General features: G+C 44.8%; 1 protein-coding gene across 1 annotated transcript in view; it reads right to left on the minus strand.

Moving 5' to 3' along the window:
* Positions 1 to 841: 841 nt before the first annotated feature.
* LOC131893418 (uncharacterized) overlaps positions 842 to 17850 on the minus strand; it is a 28850-nt gene continuing 11841 nt past the window's right edge. Inside the window, exons 3-6 of the mRNA XM_059243441.1 lie at positions 10530 to 11377; positions 9309 to 9556; positions 3863 to 4099; positions 842 to 3251 (exon numbers count right to left, since the gene is read on the minus strand). Coding sequence (XP_059099424.1) covers positions 1743 to 3251; positions 3863 to 4099; positions 9309 to 9556; positions 10530 to 11292 — 2757 coding nt within the window. The 5' untranslated portion in view covers positions 11293 to 11377 and the 3' untranslated portion in view covers positions 842 to 1742. The remainder of the gene's footprint in view (positions 3252 to 3862; positions 4100 to 9308; positions 9557 to 10529; positions 11378 to 17850) is intronic.

Here is a 17850-nt window from a genome sequence, read left to right on the forward strand (position 1 = left end):
TGCACCCACTGTGTTCCTTTTCAAACGAGAGTGACCCCAGGTTGCCACGACTACGCATTTTAATTTTCAGCTCAGTCAAACGACTGGATCAGAAATTATACTCTCTCAAAGCTCACAACATAGGTCTACACAGAATAAATGAGCTTGCCCCTTGTAATTGATCACGAGAAAAGGGCTAGCCCATTCAATCTTCGTAGAGATCTGAAGTGAGCATGGAGAGGGCAAAAGTTTTGATCCACCAAATTAATCGAGCTTAAATTTTACAAAAGTAAGAGCAATGAGAAAGGGACCTGTCTGACTTGAAGAAAAATGCAATGGATTGACTGGAATTGGAGTTTGTGATTTAAGATCATAACGCCCTTGTCGTTGTTCATAGTGTGGTTCATGAAAAAACGTTTTGTTGAAAGATTCAGACGCATCACTACGTAACTAATTCAAATTCTACTTTGGCAAAACTTCATTTTAGGAATCAAATGCTTCCGGAAATTAGATTTTTTGAAGGAATGTTAACCCTCTATTTGCCAATTTTAACTCAAAAGTCGAAACCAAAATCATGTTAACAATATTGATCCACCTCTTAACAAGTTTGTGATAGAGGTAATTGATAATATTAACCTTTGAATTGATTCCACAAGAGGTGCTGTGTATGGAAATCTATTTTGAAGTATTTTCAACTTGGAACTCTGCAGACGTGAGTGGAAATCTTTGATAGGTTGGGAAAAATTGAGTCTTGAAGTCAAGTCTTTTTATGAGACCTCGTTCGTAGGCCCATTTACCAAGGAAGGTGTGGAATTGGCGTCAAATTACAAAAGTCAAGAGGTGCGAATGAAATGTCAAAAAACTGATTTGAAAATGTGTATTCTCTGTACAATCATGAATGCATTTATATTGATAATAATAATAATAATAGTAATCATTATAACTTTGTGTTATACTGGCAGGGTAAAGGAATCGCTTAATGCCTCCAGATTTAAGTAGCACTACTCTCATTCTCATGAGACGTGGTTGGTGGAAAAGAAGTGGAACCGATTGGAATTGGTTTTTGTTGTAGTAATTGATGATGGCGGCGATATCAAAACCATTTCATGTCACCTTGAAACCAGTTCCGGCCACAAGCGAAGCAGTTGGTCACCCCATCTTTTCGCAACGTCATATGATCGTAGTTCAGCGAAGAACGTGACTTTTGCCCGGGAATCCCCGTTTCGACAATTTCTCAAAGAAACTTGACAAGAAAAGAAGCGCCCTATTTCACCCTGTCCTCTCCAGGCTAAATTTCGACAAACCAGATGATACGCTAGCTGAGCTTTGCAATTTCAAGTTGTTCATCAATCGACGACCCCTGAAAGTCGAAGGTCATGCGAGGGCCAAAATCTGGGCGGCTCTCTGGTACGCGGTGGCAGGGTGAGTCATTCTTACGAACGAAGGGACCGTCCTGAATCTTGGTCCTTGAGTAGGATTTGAAGCGTCAGCTTTTTTTCTTGAAGATTTTTCATAAGGCCAACCAATGTGTCAAAGGGCCGGGACCGACCCCCCTCCCCCCTCCAAACGGATAAGGCATCCAGGAGCAAATGGCCGCCGAGAAGAGGCATGAAGTGAGAGGCTGCAGCTGAATTGGGCAAAGAATTGTCAGGAAAACGAGGCCAACAAAATTCACACCTCGCTTTCGAAGAGATTGAGATTGCCAGATCTCGGAAGATTGATGGGGCGCTCCCGGCTTTTGAGGCAACGAACTTGATGGATCACTATTGAGGGAGGATGGATGTCATGATAGGAGTGCCGCCTGAAGCCTGGACGAGTTTCATTTTTTTCGCCAGGAGGTCATTCGAATACTGATGTTGGTCATCCAATTTGCGTTTGGCCGCAGCGGCGTAGAGGTAAGCTTGTTGGGTCATAGACGTCAAAGCAGAGGGTTGACCAGCTGCATCGGCGCCTTGGGCATGGGTGGGAGCTGGAACCGGTGGGGGTCCATTGAGAGTTTGGGATGGCCAGGCTGACGTGGCAGAATAGGTTGCCGCCAAGCCTGCGGCCGTGACATTTTGATTCCATAGCAAAGGATGTTGGGGAATGGTGCTTCCATTGGAAGGAAGAAGTGAAGGGGAAGAGGCTGCGGCGGCGGCGGCCGCCATTTGGTTCAATGCCGCCTGATAATATCCATTCTGACTAGCTTGTACTGCTGATAGATATGCCGCAGTGTAAGGGTTGGCGTGCAGACTCTGCATAGGGGTTCCATGAGCTTGTTGGACCAACGCGGCATTGGGATAAACTACGGGCTGATACTGAAAATGTCCCATCTGATGAGGTACGCTGCCCATTCCGTTGTTGTTGGTTTGGGCTGTTAGGACTGATCCGGTCAAATTTGGTCTTGGCGGCATAGCAAATAGACCGGCGTTTTGAGGAAGCATGGCCGCATTTGGAATGGCCATACGAATGGCCTGTTGAGGAGCAGGTGTGGCCACCGGTGCATTACACGACACCGTAGTGGCTGTGCCAGATCGGAGTTTAGGGACTGAATGTCGCGAAATCCCTCCACCAGTCGTATGGTGGACTGGGTGCGAATACTGCCGAGTCGTGGAAGGGCCACTAGAAACATTTTTCTTGGTTCCGTTGGGAACATAGATCCCATTCTTCATTCGGGCTTGAAAGGATTTGGTGAGCAGATCAGTGAGTTGCGGATGATTCGGCAACTTGGCTCCTGTCACTATTTGAGGTGTCGTGACTGGCTGCCCATTGAGACTAGCTTGACGTTTCTCGACCCGATCATTTCCAGACCCCAACATCGACTGGGCTGACTCCACCAGACTGGTTATGATCGACTTGAGATCACTTTGACTAGACGGGGGACTAGATGAGGAAATGGTCAAGTTTCCCACCTGTTCTTCTCCAGGAGTGTGTAAGAGAACGGGACGACTAGGATTTGTAGGATTTGCAGGATTTGTTTCCAGGGTAGGACTGGCCAGTTTCCGCAGAATTTCTGCCGCTGACACGCCACTTTCGATTTGCTTTAACACTGTTTCGAGCAACGATGCGGTTTCATTCGTACTAGTAGATTGACTCGTGACCTTGCCCGCCAAGAGCAAGATTAGACCGGCTTGTGCCGGATCTGCACCAGCCGGAGGAGCGGGCACTGGACGATTTCTAATTTGGTTTGTCTTCGTGGCATTGGGATCTTGAGAAGTGCTGGCCATTATATTCTGCAAGCTCTGAACAAACCACGGGTTGTGCTTGGCCAAGGAATCCAATTGATCGTAAACCTGCAATGTAGGAACGAAATTGGCGATCATGAAAATTGGTCATTATTGATTAGCTAGGAAGTTTGGTGTTCCCAAGGCAAACAAAAGAGGGTTTGCCTAAACAGATCGAATTTCTGTTCCCTTGTAACCCAATCTTAGTTCTCCTCCGCCTCCTCCACCTCTGCCTTCTCTTTGTTCTCTTTCTCGCACCCACTTTTAGCCTCCTTGTTCGCCTACAATTCCTTGCTCGTTCTGCTTATTAAGTTAGGGATGTTCAATTACCTCGAGCTTGTCACGCTGTCAATCAGGCGTGCACCTCATGCCCTTCAAGATTCCCCCTGATCCAAAGCACTTCGAGGAACAAGTGCCTCCTTGCCTCTCCGAAGTCTTCTTGCGATCATGGTCTCTCTCAAAATGTGTAAAAACTGGCCTTTGAGTATCTCTCAGCTCAATCTCATTTCCTTGGGTCAAATTTCTTTTCAGAACTGACAGGTCATCGATATTTCAGTCTCTCCTACTATACGCATGGTCATCGTTAACATGCATACAACGCTTAAAATGTTCAATCCCCTTCGAATTTCACTCTCCCATACAGGCTGTACAAACATCGCCAAGCACTAGGTTTAACCTACTTTGTTTGATGGGGTTTCGTCCAAAAGTGCCTTGCGATCCCCAGCAGAGTCCAGTGGATTATTGATAAAGTTCATGTAGATGTTGATGGCATGTACCCCGGGAATACAATATTGGACCCTAATTTTGTGCCCGTGAAGAATGTGGCCGTTCATCTTTTCTAAAGTTGTTTCCGCTTCCTCGCACGATGTGAATTCCACCAAGCCCCACTTCTGAATCACCCCGTTTTTTATGGCAATCTGAAAGAAATGAAAGAAGCATCCATGGTTACACGCTGATCTTTGTCCAATATCCAGGGTATTTAGCTTCAAATGAATTGGAACAAAAACAATCCGTGGGTACCCTTTTGAGCCACTTCTTCTACGACTGGGAGAGCGATTTCCACTAAAACGTATCCGTTTTCTCAATGAGCGAATCTTTCTCCAACTTGAAGAAAAACATCCAAGGTCTTAAAGATCCCATTGAAAAGCTGTCTCCCAAAGATTGCTCGTATTCTAGGGGGCTAGAACATTCCAGACTCTAAATTGATAAGCGACTGTCGGACTTGCCAATCGTCCCGTCATATTTACAGTCACGAAATGAACCGCGTTTCTGATCGCCTGACCGCTTGCTATAATTGAGATCATTAGAGGAGGAAATGGTCTCAGCCTCATATCCTGTTCTATTTCCTCTTAATGGGCCATCTAGTGAGTTGTTCCCTATTATCCCTTCGTACATCGGCAATGAGACCATTTCTCACTGGCTTACGAACATCCAATGCGAGTCCAGAACCACTTCTTGTAAGGCTCATTTCATCCTCGTTCACTTAGGGTGCAAGTGACGATAAGTACAACAGCCATCGATGTCTTGAAATAAATCCCGGTTCCTCATAGATATGGCATCAAATTCTCTATTTCTGTACAAAGTACCAGACTCGTTTGGGTGCAATCCGAAGCGCCGACCTCTCTTCTACTTGGAAAGGACTGTAGGTAGGGTGCAGTACGAAAGTAAGGAGACAGAGAGGCAAGTGTGAACGTGCGGATATTCTTACGAATTTGGACAGGGGCACTTTTTCATTGTTATCATATTCCCTTGTCTCCTCGAAAACATAGGAAAGCTGGGCCGATGGGTATTCTTCAAGTAGGTGAGCTCGCAAGGACTAAGCCTCTTGTTCCAGACCCGTTCTTGCATCCACCAAAAGGCCATCTCATCCAAAGCCCTCCCCCCTCCCCTCTTCCTCCTCCCGTCCTCCTCAAACAAAAGGCAAGTATGTTAAGAAGATAAAATGGGAACACGAGCTGGATGTGAGTCAAACCTGTCCCAGGAAATGGCCGGCTCCATATTGTTCTGAACACGCATGGTTTGGAACATCATTACAAGTTATTAGTCAGTCAGACACTCTGCTTAAAAGGTACTCACACATGGATAAGCGAACGAACTCGTTGGTGTTATGATGATATGTATGTTCTAGTCGGGTAATTACGTCTCTACATGCGTATACTGTCGCAAAGTATTTGGGTCTAACTATACGGTACTTACCATAGGGAGAGGAGCAACAATAGTATGGTCTTTGGTGTATCACGTTTAGCGATAGTCCACCATCTTTTTTTTTCTCTCTCTCTTTCTCTCTCTCTCGCTAGAGCTCTCTTGGTTGCCCTCTCTATTGTACTGAACATAGAACTAGCTCGAACTAGCTCCTTTCATGGTGTTCATTAATAAGCAAATGGTCTTATAGCGTCAAGAAAGACTAGAGCTAGTTACTCGCCTACGAAGCATGCAATATTGTTCCGAAACAATTCAATCAGCTGTCTTCTCCAGGAGCTAAGTTTCCACAGGTCTTTTATGTGGAGAGTTCGTCTTTTTCCAGGATCACCACAACAACCATCATCATCGTCATCGACTTTGTCAATCTTTTGTTTCATATCCTTGTTCAGTTGGACCTCTTCCACGTCTCCTCTCTGAATCAGAATTTGTAAACAAGAGAGGATCTCATTGAGCTAAGTGGCAAGGCCAGGCAAGCCACCAACAAACTAACTTGGACGACGAGACAATGAACCTGCCATTCTCATTGTTTCAGTCTCCTGACACTTTGGTCCATTACGTGTTCCACGTTTGAATCATGCACTCGGTTCTCGTGGGAGAACCTGAAACTTTTCTGATAAGACCCCGACATTCCCGTTCACAATTCTGAAAATCTAGGCCTAACGGAGGGGAGGTGGCGTGCCAAGGTAGGATGAGCTAACATGCTTCTGTCTCGATGGGAAAGGCTGAACATATAGGTATACAAGTAGTATTCCATTATGTAAACGGATGGGCCCAATAACTATTAGCTTTGGAGCAGTCTACAAGGAAGCCAACCAACATACTATTTGTGCCCTCAAACGTTAACGGAGGTTTCTGTAAGGAGCAAGTGTCCCTGGTAATTCAGAAGTGTCTTGAAGCGAGAACTTCTTGATGGATCTGTTCCATCTGCAATACACAAAGGTGTGCACTTTCCTAGCTCAATGCAAAGGAGGCTTCAAGATTGCCATTTGAATCACTTTTAAGCGAAGACGTTTCAAACTCCAAGCCTTTACGTGGATTGGAAGTTGGCAAGAGCGTGTTTTGATTCCACGATCTTCGTTCGACTAGTTTATTTGGAACGACGATTGACCTCCAATTGCTTCGATATCGATATTTGATCACCAGTTCTTCAAAATAGCTCTCCCAGTTGCTGTTGGGCCCAAGGAAATCCTTCTTAGATCATAACAACAGGGCAGCGTTTGTAAAGCCAAACCAGGAAAAACAGCCTCGGCTCACCACAAACCAATTATAATCAGTTGCTACGAGCTCATTCACGATCCAAAACTACGTTTCCTTTTAAAAGACCCGTTGTTTTCAATGATGTGTTTTCATCTGAATATCAGCCTGAAGTTCTTACTTTAATAAGAGAACAGTCGTCAGCCTTTCATTGATTGTTGAATTTGACCCCTCGTGGATACTACAATTGTACTAACTCATTAGAGTTCCCATCTACTTCGATCAGAGATAGATCAATTGATCCGGCCTATCTTGCCAACGAAGTTCGAAAAAGAAGAGGGTCTAGATCAAAGTTCCCAAGGGTTTCAGGACAATGGTCGGTACAATTTTCTTGAAAGAGCTCGATGAAAGCTTATTTTAAATTGAACTCAGGGTGATACCTATGCCACAGGGTATGAAACCTCAACTCTTCCGCTTTCTCCTTACAATCCAATTACCCCAAATAAGATACGGTAAAAGAGTGAAAATTGGGAGCTCGACCAAATGAACGAATGGTTCCCTTGTAAATATAACCTCATCGGCAAGGCAGAGCTCCCATTCAAATTGAGACTTTTCTTCGTCTTACTTTCTCTCTGAAAATCAGGGAATAGTTCATGCTTGGGTAAGAAGTATATTTTGAAACGTGAAATTTCATAGTCATCAACATATGATGTTTCTAGTGTCATAAAGTCAAACGTTCTTGGGACATTATTCAGAAAAGTTACGAATTTATTTCTAAATATCAACAACCTAACGTTAACGACAAAAGTGATTGAAATGTATAATTGCCAATAAATATCATTGAAACGGTCGCATTATATCCTTGGATCATCGACTCTGAACGAGAATAATGACTACAGAGATCATCGTTTCCTTTCGAACACGATCTCTGTCATGAAAAAAATCTTGGCACCTTCTTCCTTCTTCTAGATGAGAATACATACTCGATTATTGATGATCATTTATCTTGTCGCATCTGATCCATTCCTTTGCTTAGTTCCATGCTGTAATGTGTTAAAGGGAGGCCAGGTTACATGATCCATTTGTAGCTCGGTACTACACAGACCTCTCATTGCCCTTAAAAGGCAGACTTTAGAGGCACGTTTTCCCAGACGCAATGCTTGCAAAGGTTCGCGATTGTCATCTTTTCTCCTCGAACTTTTTGCCCCATGTTTTCGACTCGTCATCTCCAGCCATGTGGGATTGGTTCGGAGCCAAAGTCTGGATGACCCCTTGGGACTTGGCAGAGATCAGCCCTAATCATCTCGAGGAGAGGTACTGTACTGTGCGTACGTACGCCTGCCGATGACAGACTAGTTGGTGTGGTAAGTAAACCCATGTCAAAGAAAGCGAAACGAGAAGAATCCTTGCCTTGTAGCAAAGTATTTTGAAACGAGTACTGCTCTACTATGCTGGGTTGGGAATGATGGATCAAGCATTAGCCGTTCTACTCAAGTTGAAGGATTGCAAAAAAAATACAGCTGCTGTGTTTTGTTCCCGAAAGGAGAACTGTTGAAGTCGGTTTCTGCATTGGGTAGTAAAGCGTGTAGTTGATCGAAGAACCTCAGAGAAAGTTTTTGAGGCACAAAAAGTCCTCTGACATGAATGCCATCACAATGATTGGCCAAAGTTCTTCGTTCTGCTTGATCACATCCAAGCCTTTAATCCCCGATTATCCCTTAGTTCCACATGATGAAAGGCTCACATCGATAATTTCGAGGGAGCTCTTTGATGATGAATTAAGCGATGCTTTCTTCCTTCTAACAAGGTGTCCTCTCTCTTTGCAATCCTTTGGGAGCTTCAGCTCTGGCTCTCAAGCTCGTTTTGTATTTGACAAGCTTTTGAACAACAATTTTGTACATATTCCTTGAACACCCGAGCCTCAAATTCTGCGAGTTTTCAGCATTTCCATTTTCAAGTCCTGCGTTCACCGCGAGCAACTTTATTTGAATCCTTGACATTCAGTGTCAAAGGCGCTTGCCGAAAAGAAAAATGAGGCAAAATTCATGCTTAACAAAGGCAAAGTGAATCGTCTTGAATAATGATGATTTCGTACGAGACCAAAAGAGCTTGAGTCCACAAACGAGGAACTTGACGACGACGGCGACGAAGTGTACATACGTACATAGTGTAAGATAGCGAGCACTGTAACTTTCAAAATTGTTGGAAATGGGAACACGGTTGTCGGGCTGAAATCGTTGGGATGGAAAATCATTCCCGACTCGGCTGCATAGCTAGTAATTGCACCCACCGAAAAGGTCATTTCACTGCTGGCGAGCAATTACAACCAAGGAATAGGGTTCCCAATTGGCTCATGGATTATGGCCAAGGAAAAAAGGTCAATTTTCTTATTACACGTGGGACTGGATTTTATCGTTATATAGGACTTGCTCTTGGATCTCGCTCGTTCCAAAGGGATAACGACCAAAGAAACCTTCTTCCACTCTTGCCTCTTATGGACAATTGCCCTCACATTCTTCGCGTGTTCCTTCGATTACGTCGTTTCAGTAAGTGGGAACCAATGGGACGAGCAAAGTGCCCTCCATGTACACAGTGGTGTACCTACAACAGGGAATTGAGCGTACGAGTGATGATCAAAGGTCATGTTGGTCATTGCACACTTCCCACAATAGATTCAAAAATATACATCGTTTCTGTCGTGTTGGTAGGCGTGTGGCACAATCGAATTACCTGACAATAGGGCGGATTGACGGCCACAGAGAAGAGTTTTCGGAATTCGCCCATATCCCGATAATCGGGGGGTAGCTCATCCACGAAAAGACATTTCGAGTGTAAAGAGACGCTCTCCACAATGCCATATTTGAGCCAATCACAATCGAGAGCGTGACCTTTCACCTCTTGGCCTTCAAGGACGTGTCGGGCTTGGATGGAAGAGGATGGATTCGAGTAAAGCACCAATGCGTAACCTTTGAAACGCCCTAAGAAAAGAAAAAGAGAGTGAGAGAGAGAGAGAGATGAAACGTGTCAAGTTCAATCTGATTAGTGCCCTACAGTGACATGTCTTAATGCCGTGGCATTTCCAGCTCTCAAAGTCTATTAATAATAATCGCTTTGCCACAAAAACGCAAGTCCCACGGTTTTGTAGATTGCTTGAGATAGACACTGAAAGTATAACCCCTGGTAAAATGTGCTTGATGGTGAACTTTTGAGTGTCATCAAGTCTTGTTCTCAAGTTCAAACGATATCGTGGCTGACATTTCCGAACTGTTTAAAGTTCAGCCAAAGATCACCGCACCATCATTGGGCCAGGTATTGACAATGGACTAACTCCAAAGCAAAAAAAGGTGTTCATGGGTGTGATTCATAATCTTGACAACGATCGGTGAGTAATACACTTAAGTGACGGAATTTCCTGTGCAACTAGCAAATTGGCATCCCGTGTAACTTGGCAAAAATCATGGCTGCCAGTTCAAATGACCTTGAGAGGGGAAGATAAGACAAAATAGATGGGTGTGGCTGAAGTGGGAATACGAAGAAAATAACGTCAACCAATCAAACGATTGGAAGGCCTTCTCTGAATATTTCATGGTAAAAAGGTGACAAGATAGCAAAATAATTCTTTCAGTTCTCGTCAAGTATGCACACGAAAAGAGTCTGTTATCGAAAGAAAAGCCTGAACATGTTCATTCAAGTGTTGAAAAAATCGGCCTTTTTTCATCTCGTCGCCTCTCACAGCATGTGTTTTGGGGTGAACTTTTTTCGATTTAGGACCAAAAGAAACTTTGCATTTGCGTAGCCAAGATTCGGGACTATGGCGTGTCAAGCTCTAAAACTCGGCTTGCCATTATTTGCCCTCAACCCTGGCCAGGGTTACCATACTAACAAAGCATAATTTAGCATAAAAATGTGTTTGCGACGTGTTGTTGGTCTTATTGGCCTTTTTTGTCTCACCTGTAGTTTCTGAATGAATTAAATGTGTTTCTTCGACCTGTCCGTATTGTTCCACTAGTTCCACAAACTCGTTTTGAGTCAAGTCTGAGGGCAGCCTGGACACGCACAGCCATTGGTCGGGGCCATCCACTCTCAAGCTAACTTGACTATTTAGCACGTAGGTGGTAAATTCGACAACTTTGGTGACCACGCCATCGCCGTCGCTGTCTTCTTGGAGTTTGGCAGCGGGAGCCGCCATCGTCTCCTCAGAATTTTGGTGGTCCTGGTCCTCAACGTCCTCTTCGATTTCCATTCCGAGCGAGGATAGATTAGAGCAGTCTGAACTGGCGGTGTTGGTCGGTGGCGTGGACTTGGTTCCATTCAAATCGTGGTCCACTTGGTTGTTATTGACTTCCTTGGCATGGATCTCGTCAGAGGGGCTTAATTCGGGCTCGTCCTCTCCATCTTCCTGGTTCTCCTCATTGTCCTCGTCCTCGTCTTCGCTAGTCAACATGCTCTCCATTTCGACCTCTTGAATGCTGCTGTTTGAAGTGATTGAGAGAGATGGACCAAACTCTTTGGGCCCTGGAGAGGATGCGAATTGATGATAGCCCAAGACGACGGCCTCCAATTTCTTCTGGGGAATCATGGCAGAAGGGTCATCATCTTCATCCCCCTCAGTGCCAGAGCCCACACCATCCACATCCTTATCCTTGAGGCAAGAACTCAACGAGATGACAGGTGGGAACCTCGTCTTTCGCTCAGCTGTGGAGGACACTTCCATTGCAACCTGGGTCAGGAAACGGCCTAAAAGGATCCCTGGGGAGAGGATATACGGGCGTCACTCGAAATGCGAATCGACATCAAACCTGGAAGTGGAGAAGCAAAAACAAATAGTAGCAGATCAGATGATTAGGGGAATGATCCAAAGCAATTTATTCGTTTGTCGCGTCGTTTATGCTCGAGTGAATCCCTGAATCATTATTCCCGCAAGGCCAATCGTGGTCCGTCGGAAAACTAACCTATTGGAAAAGAGATGTTGATATTGCGACCAACTGAATTGATTTTCCAAGTCAAAGTCTCAATGACGATCGAGTAAGAAAAACACAGTCAACCCAACTAGCACTTTCGTCGGTCATGGTGAAATGATTGGCTTCCATCACCAGCATGCAAAAAGCTCGTTTCCAGTGGACTGACGTGTTCCTTTTATTAGACAAAGTGGAACGAGGCAAGACTCCGTCCGTTCCAGGTCAAGATTGAACGATGTTCCGAAACGAGCAGCTCGTTTCCATCATAGCCAAGGCATTCCAACACTGGTCAATCCACATTGTTAGACAAGCCAATCCGCCGTGTAATGTGAGTTTGTTTGTTTCCTTGCTGGCTTGCTTGTTTGTTTGTTTGTCGGTGGCTTTTCTTGCTTTCGTGTCCCATATGTTGATCGAAGGGGGGAAGTAAGAAATAACATCATAGTACGTATGCAATACTCAAACCTATGTCGTTGGTGCTTGTACATACAAATGTGATGGGTTTTGTTTCGCCATGCCTTAATCCCTCAATCCTTTCACTTCGAGCCCCATGTGGTTCAGGTGTTTCGGCGCATGAAGCAGCTCATTTTTAGGCCCAAACTACGAACTTCAAGCTACAAGTCCCTCTCGTGTGCTGCCCAGGCTTGGTGGTGAAGCTCAAACTCCAATTTTCCATTGTGCATTTGCTCCCTCAAGCGACGAGTAAGTCGATCGCCAAGCAGACTCACACTCGTTCTCCTCCTCTGCTGAGTCCGATGAGTCCGCTGAGTCCGTTGAGGCTGCTGAGGCCGCTGAGGCCGCTGACAACGACGGGAAGGAAAGTGAATCTACGTTGTAATGGAAAAAGTTGGGAAGGGGGTAAATCGACTTCATTTAGGTGAAACTTCCCGCTGGCCAAGCAACCACCAACATTGAGCCCACAACCTTCTGCGGGATATTTTCAAACTTGGGACTTGCCTCCAATCTTTTCCGTTTGAAGCACGAGGCAAACTGATTCCAAATAATCTGCTTAAACCCAACTGTTGTTCTTGAACCATGCAAAAAGGGCATCTCTCAGTGGTACCGATGCCGTTATTGCTGGTACTGTCTCTAGGCTCTCCAAAGTTGTGTCATAAATTTGCCCACCGAAATGTTCTAAACAGCCTTGAAAAATTGCGCAGCCATCCGACCCAAATATCGTCCATTCCCGGGCTGTCTTATATAAGTTTATGTCCCATAGCCTCTTTCTCACCAAATACTGCCAGAGCATCGTCTATTTCTGCCCCATTCATTCGCCGACAATTTCACCATCTCAAAGGTTGAACATGAATCTGTTCGGTTCTAAAACATATTGGTTGACTCTTTGATATTGGAATGCTCATACGACCAATTTGCATTTAAGTATGTGGTGTGTGACCAATGTGTGTGTGTAGAGATTAAGCATGAATAAGGCTTACTTTTCCTCATGAAAAAGAAGATTCGTGGACATTCGGCCAAGTGAGTTATAATGCCATCACCGACAGCCCAAAAACCAATTCTACGCGGTTTATGAGACCAGAAAACCTTCTCAATGATCCAACTTTGACCATGTTGTGAGATGTGGTAGAGTGGGACAATGACCATGCGGCCTCGCCAACTTTGTCACATTCAGTGTCGAAAAAATAGAAGTTCCAACAAAACTTTATTCCTTCGAGAACTATTCCGTGAGGTGCCTATTCAGCCAGCAACCGAGCACTGAGGTAAACTTCTGTTTCAAAACAATCAAAGCCCAATCCGCCGATTGTGAACGACACCATATCCTTTTTAAGGACCTGATCCCCCCCAAAAAAAGAACCAGACATCAGATTGGGCTAAAGGTCAATTCTAGACCTGAGTAGAGTACGCACATGAATCTAGCAGTGGGCCCAAGAGGTACCAGAGTGGGAAAAAAAACTTTTTTCGAACTCGCTCGCTTGGGTCTTCTTCGTTCCATCCGTTGCCCATTGTCATGGAGTACTTTCATAGGATGTAATAGAGCGGGGATTTGAAACTGAAAACTGCCATTGCCAGGCGGAGAGGCATTCTTGCAACTTGAAAACTCGCCTTCCTCTGTTATGGCCTGTCGTGTCTGCGATGGTTTGGTACAAGATGCATGAAATTGATCAAAAGCATTAGAAAGGAACCAGAGGGACCATACCATTCGCCAAACCAAGCTCATTGATCTCCAAAGTGTGACCAGAGACTTCTTTCTTTTTTGCAACGCAAAAGAAAGGAAGATGGACTGACTACCCACTAAGAGATTGGATCAAGGCAGAGCCATCCATCATTCTCGTAAACGTAACTACATTTATCAAGAAAGGTGTTGTGTTTCAAATCAGGATAAGGGGTCTCTCCAGCTCTTCTTGACTGGATCAGAGCAGAGAGCTCATCCCTGTCCTCGCCAGCCATCACCTTAAGGGGACGTGGTTCCTAATTCCGAACAAGAGCTTTTCATTGGATGGAGATTGAAGAATTCCTGGCGAACTGGTCTCATCTTTTCATATTCAAATCACCACCATGTGCCAAGCACCAGTCGAGTGGTTGTTGGCATAATTTAGAATCTGCAGCCCAACACGTTGGAACACGCTCAGCGGAGGAACGGGAACCAAGGGAAATCTCTCTCCTTTTCTCTTTCTTTCACTCTGATTGTGTCTGCGATCCATTTGGAAAATGGAAACACCAATACTGTGTTCTCGCATTGCTTTGTGCAGTGATAAGAGCCCTTCATGCCGAGGGCCTGGAAGAGCGATAATCAAAAGCGGAACCGCTCATTGTTTGATCAATGGAAGGTCCAATATGTTGGAGCCCATTTTTCCCTCGATGCTTTCGGATCGCTTTTGAAAAACCGATAACATCCTTGTTCGTCTGCTTCAACGAGGTCTGTTCATCTCATTGGATTGGGCCCAAAAGAAAAACACATGGGACGATTCGAAAAATCTCTTGTGCACGTTGGTACGCGGAGAACAGAATAGGATGGTCATTGATGAAGGTCAATATACCCTCTTTTCCCCTTCATCCCACTCTCAAATTTAGATTATGAGAAAGACGAGCGATTGTTTGTAAAACAGATGGACGGGAACCATGTTGGAGCCAATCTCATCTAGGCGATTTCGTTCCAGATTAAACCTTGGAAGAGAAGGGGATTTACCTACAAGGCCCTCAGGTATAAGAAACGATTGCACAAGTAAATCTGCATAAGACAGAGTTGGGGGATGCGCTAAAACTTTTTCTGGGTGCATGCCCGTAAAAGATCTACAAGAAGTAACGGAAAGGGAGAAAGTCAAACAAACAAATACGTTGTACCCCTATACGTGAATATGGGAACCAGAAACTGGGAACTCACTCCATATAGTGAGACGAAACACTTTGTGTCCCTCGCCTTTTGAGCTTGAGCAAGGTAAAGACATAGAATACTAGAGAGCGAAAGAGAGAGAGAGAGGCAAGATCGAAGCGAGGGCAGCGTCCAGGAAATTGAGTTTATATTGGCTGGAACGAAGTAATTGCCCTCCCTGAATCCCAAGATCTAATTAAAACCCCTGTTGGCTTGGAAACAAAACCATGAGCTTGTTAAGTCTCGCCAAGCCTCGGGACAGAGACGAGGGTATATTTTCAGTGAGATTAAAATCATGTCAATTTCCTGCCGGATTTGTGTGTCCTCCTCCTCCCCCGTCAGTTCCTTGCCAAGAGTTGCTTTATTATCCTTGGAATATTGGATTGGCAAGGCTCAACGTACTTTTCAAGCATACAGACGAAATGCGAAATTTATTCAGGGAGGACTTGTATACCGCACATTTTTTGGATTCTCCGATCGAGTCTCTGATGCGACCAAAGAAATTGGATCCCAAACCAAAGGATGGTCGAGTCGAGTATTCAATTGATTATTTTCCATTAGAGTGCCAAGTAAGTCTCTTGGCTACCGTCATAGAGACGGTTGAACTTTCCTCCCCTCTGATAGATGACCTTTGCTCACCAAGGGTCATTCGAGGGGGGGGGGTGGAAATAATTGTGAGACCCTCGCTAACCTAAAGCCCAAAACTCATCAAACCAGCCGAAGATTTACAACGTGTTTTCGGTCCCAAAAGTTCCCGGTACAACCTTTCAAACCCTAATTTATCGCCTCTTTTTCTTAGAGAGAGAGGGAGACCCTTAGACAGAGAGACCCGTGAGTCCAAAAGCGCGCTCAATAAAAGTCGTTTCTTCCTCATGATTACCGCCCATTTGGCAATGAGTGCACATTCGAAAGTTTTCCGTGCGAATTTTTCCAAATTTCTCGTCACATAACCAAGAAATGGCCTCATAACTGTTTCAAATTTGGCAATTCTCCCTTGGGATCAAAAGATGAGCGCGAAAAGAAGGGCATTGCAACTTTTTTACAGCATCCTCAAAGCTAGAGGAAACGACTCGGGTGAAAGAATCTCAAGGTTTCCTTTCTTCATGGTTGTCCGAAGCGACATTGGGAGGCTCTTATTTCGTGGCCTTTTGCTTTTCCCCATTTCCATGCCAGGCTGGCTTCCGGCCTTATGGCTGCCCAGTCCCCTATCCAAGCCGCAGAGGTTTGAGGCTGAATCCAAGTGGAGAAACGTGGCAGTGACAACTCCGTTTCAGCACACTCTTGGAATATTTAATTCCTTCTCGACTGCTACTTTGGTACTTATCGCCCCAGCCAAGAGTAAGGGTTTTCTTTCTTTAGCGAAGGTCCCTCCGACGTACGTTCCCCTTTACCTTTATTCCATTCCACTGCCTCTTCCTGGTTCCTGGTCCTTTGAGGAAGGACGAAATGGCCATTGATATCGAGTTGTAAAGACTCTTCAGACTTTTTACTTATTCATTCCTTCCCGCAAACAATGGCCATCAACTTGTAAGGACTTGAGGAAGCGCACCAGGAGCAATTTTGCACGTGTTTTCATGATTTGATAACACACATCATCTGTGTGGACATTCACTCTTGAAGAATTCAATTGCGTAATCTCGTATTAATGCAAACGACCCACCAGGTCCAATTGTCATTTTTCCTATTCAATTCCGAACTCGGAAACCTCCTCCTCCTCCTCCCTCTTTCTCCTCCCACATGCGAACGCTAGAAAAGCCCACTTTTGTATCTGCCTCTGAGAAAATTGTGGACCTTATTTTCTTGGAGATGGTTAAGAAAGTGTAGCCCATTTTGTCGCGTCAAGGGAGGTTGAAAGCGTGGCCTCGTGATGCAATTAAGGTCTTTTTTTGGTCAAGACCAGAGGCCGCCTACGTATTTATTAGGGGGCCAAAATGGAGCTTGAAGAGAGTGAGTGGAAATCTTTTTCCAAGGCTCTTGAAAGCTAGAGCCCAAGTTTAAAGGGATTGAGGAGAAAAGACCAAGACCACAATGCAATCGATGAAAACGGGCCAATCTATGAACGCGATCAAACATCCTCTTGATTCTGGCAGAAAGGATGCGAGCTAGCTGCATTCGCGCTGTAGGAGATCGACTCGGTGGAAACGCCTTGAAAACTCTTATCCCAATGGGATCGATATCTACAACCCTGGGATTCAGGCTTGCTACCAATGAGTTTATCAAACCTTGAATATCTCGGCCTCTTATGGCCAGAATTTAGATTATCTTTTTTTTCTGCTTCGTGGGAGGATATGGGAGGTGGCAGGACGGTTGCAAGTGTCAGTTTGGATGTGGTTAGGTACAAAAGTGGGACCCAACAAACATTCATCCTCAAATGATAGTGGGTGTTCCCTGTCCATCTGGCATGATTCATGCGATGAAAATGATTATCAACTTGCGTAATCATTGCCACCTCATCCGTCATGAACGTTCCGATGATTGCGCAGCTTTGGGAAGTGAATCCTTTTCCGTCTCCCTTTCCCTAGAAGTAGTATCTACTGTCTCTCTTCTCGTGGCTGATATCTCTTGGGGATAGTCTCCAATCTCCATCCAATTCATCAAAGCTGTGTCAAAAAAATGTAATCCTTTGTTCTCTGTCGCCGTCGTCTTTGTCATTCGTAGTTGCTCCTCCTCCTTCTTGTGTACTTCGTGGTTCTGACGACAATGTGGGGGGAATGGGTTTTGTGGTGGTTGACAGATTACGGAGGTGCTTGAGATCAAGTGTTGAAGGCAAATGATATTTCAATTCGAACAGATTTGATCGTGAAGGGACCTCTTCTTTGCGGTTTCTGATATAAATACCAGTGGTTGATCTGCGCTGAGAGGGCTTCTCATAAGAAATGTTATCTCGTATCTCACCNAACTTGTTTGGACATCTGTTATTTTTCTATGCTTCCTCCACAACGTGCTTCCCCGCACGAAAATCCAAGGTCAAGTAAGGTTCAAAATCTGG

Source organism: Tigriopus californicus, chromosome 2, assembly GCF_007210705.1.
Source record: "Tigriopus californicus strain San Diego chromosome 2, Tcal_SD_v2.1, whole genome shotgun sequence".
Taxonomy (NCBI): domain Eukaryota; kingdom Metazoa; phylum Arthropoda; class Copepoda; order Harpacticoida; family Harpacticidae; genus Tigriopus; species Tigriopus californicus.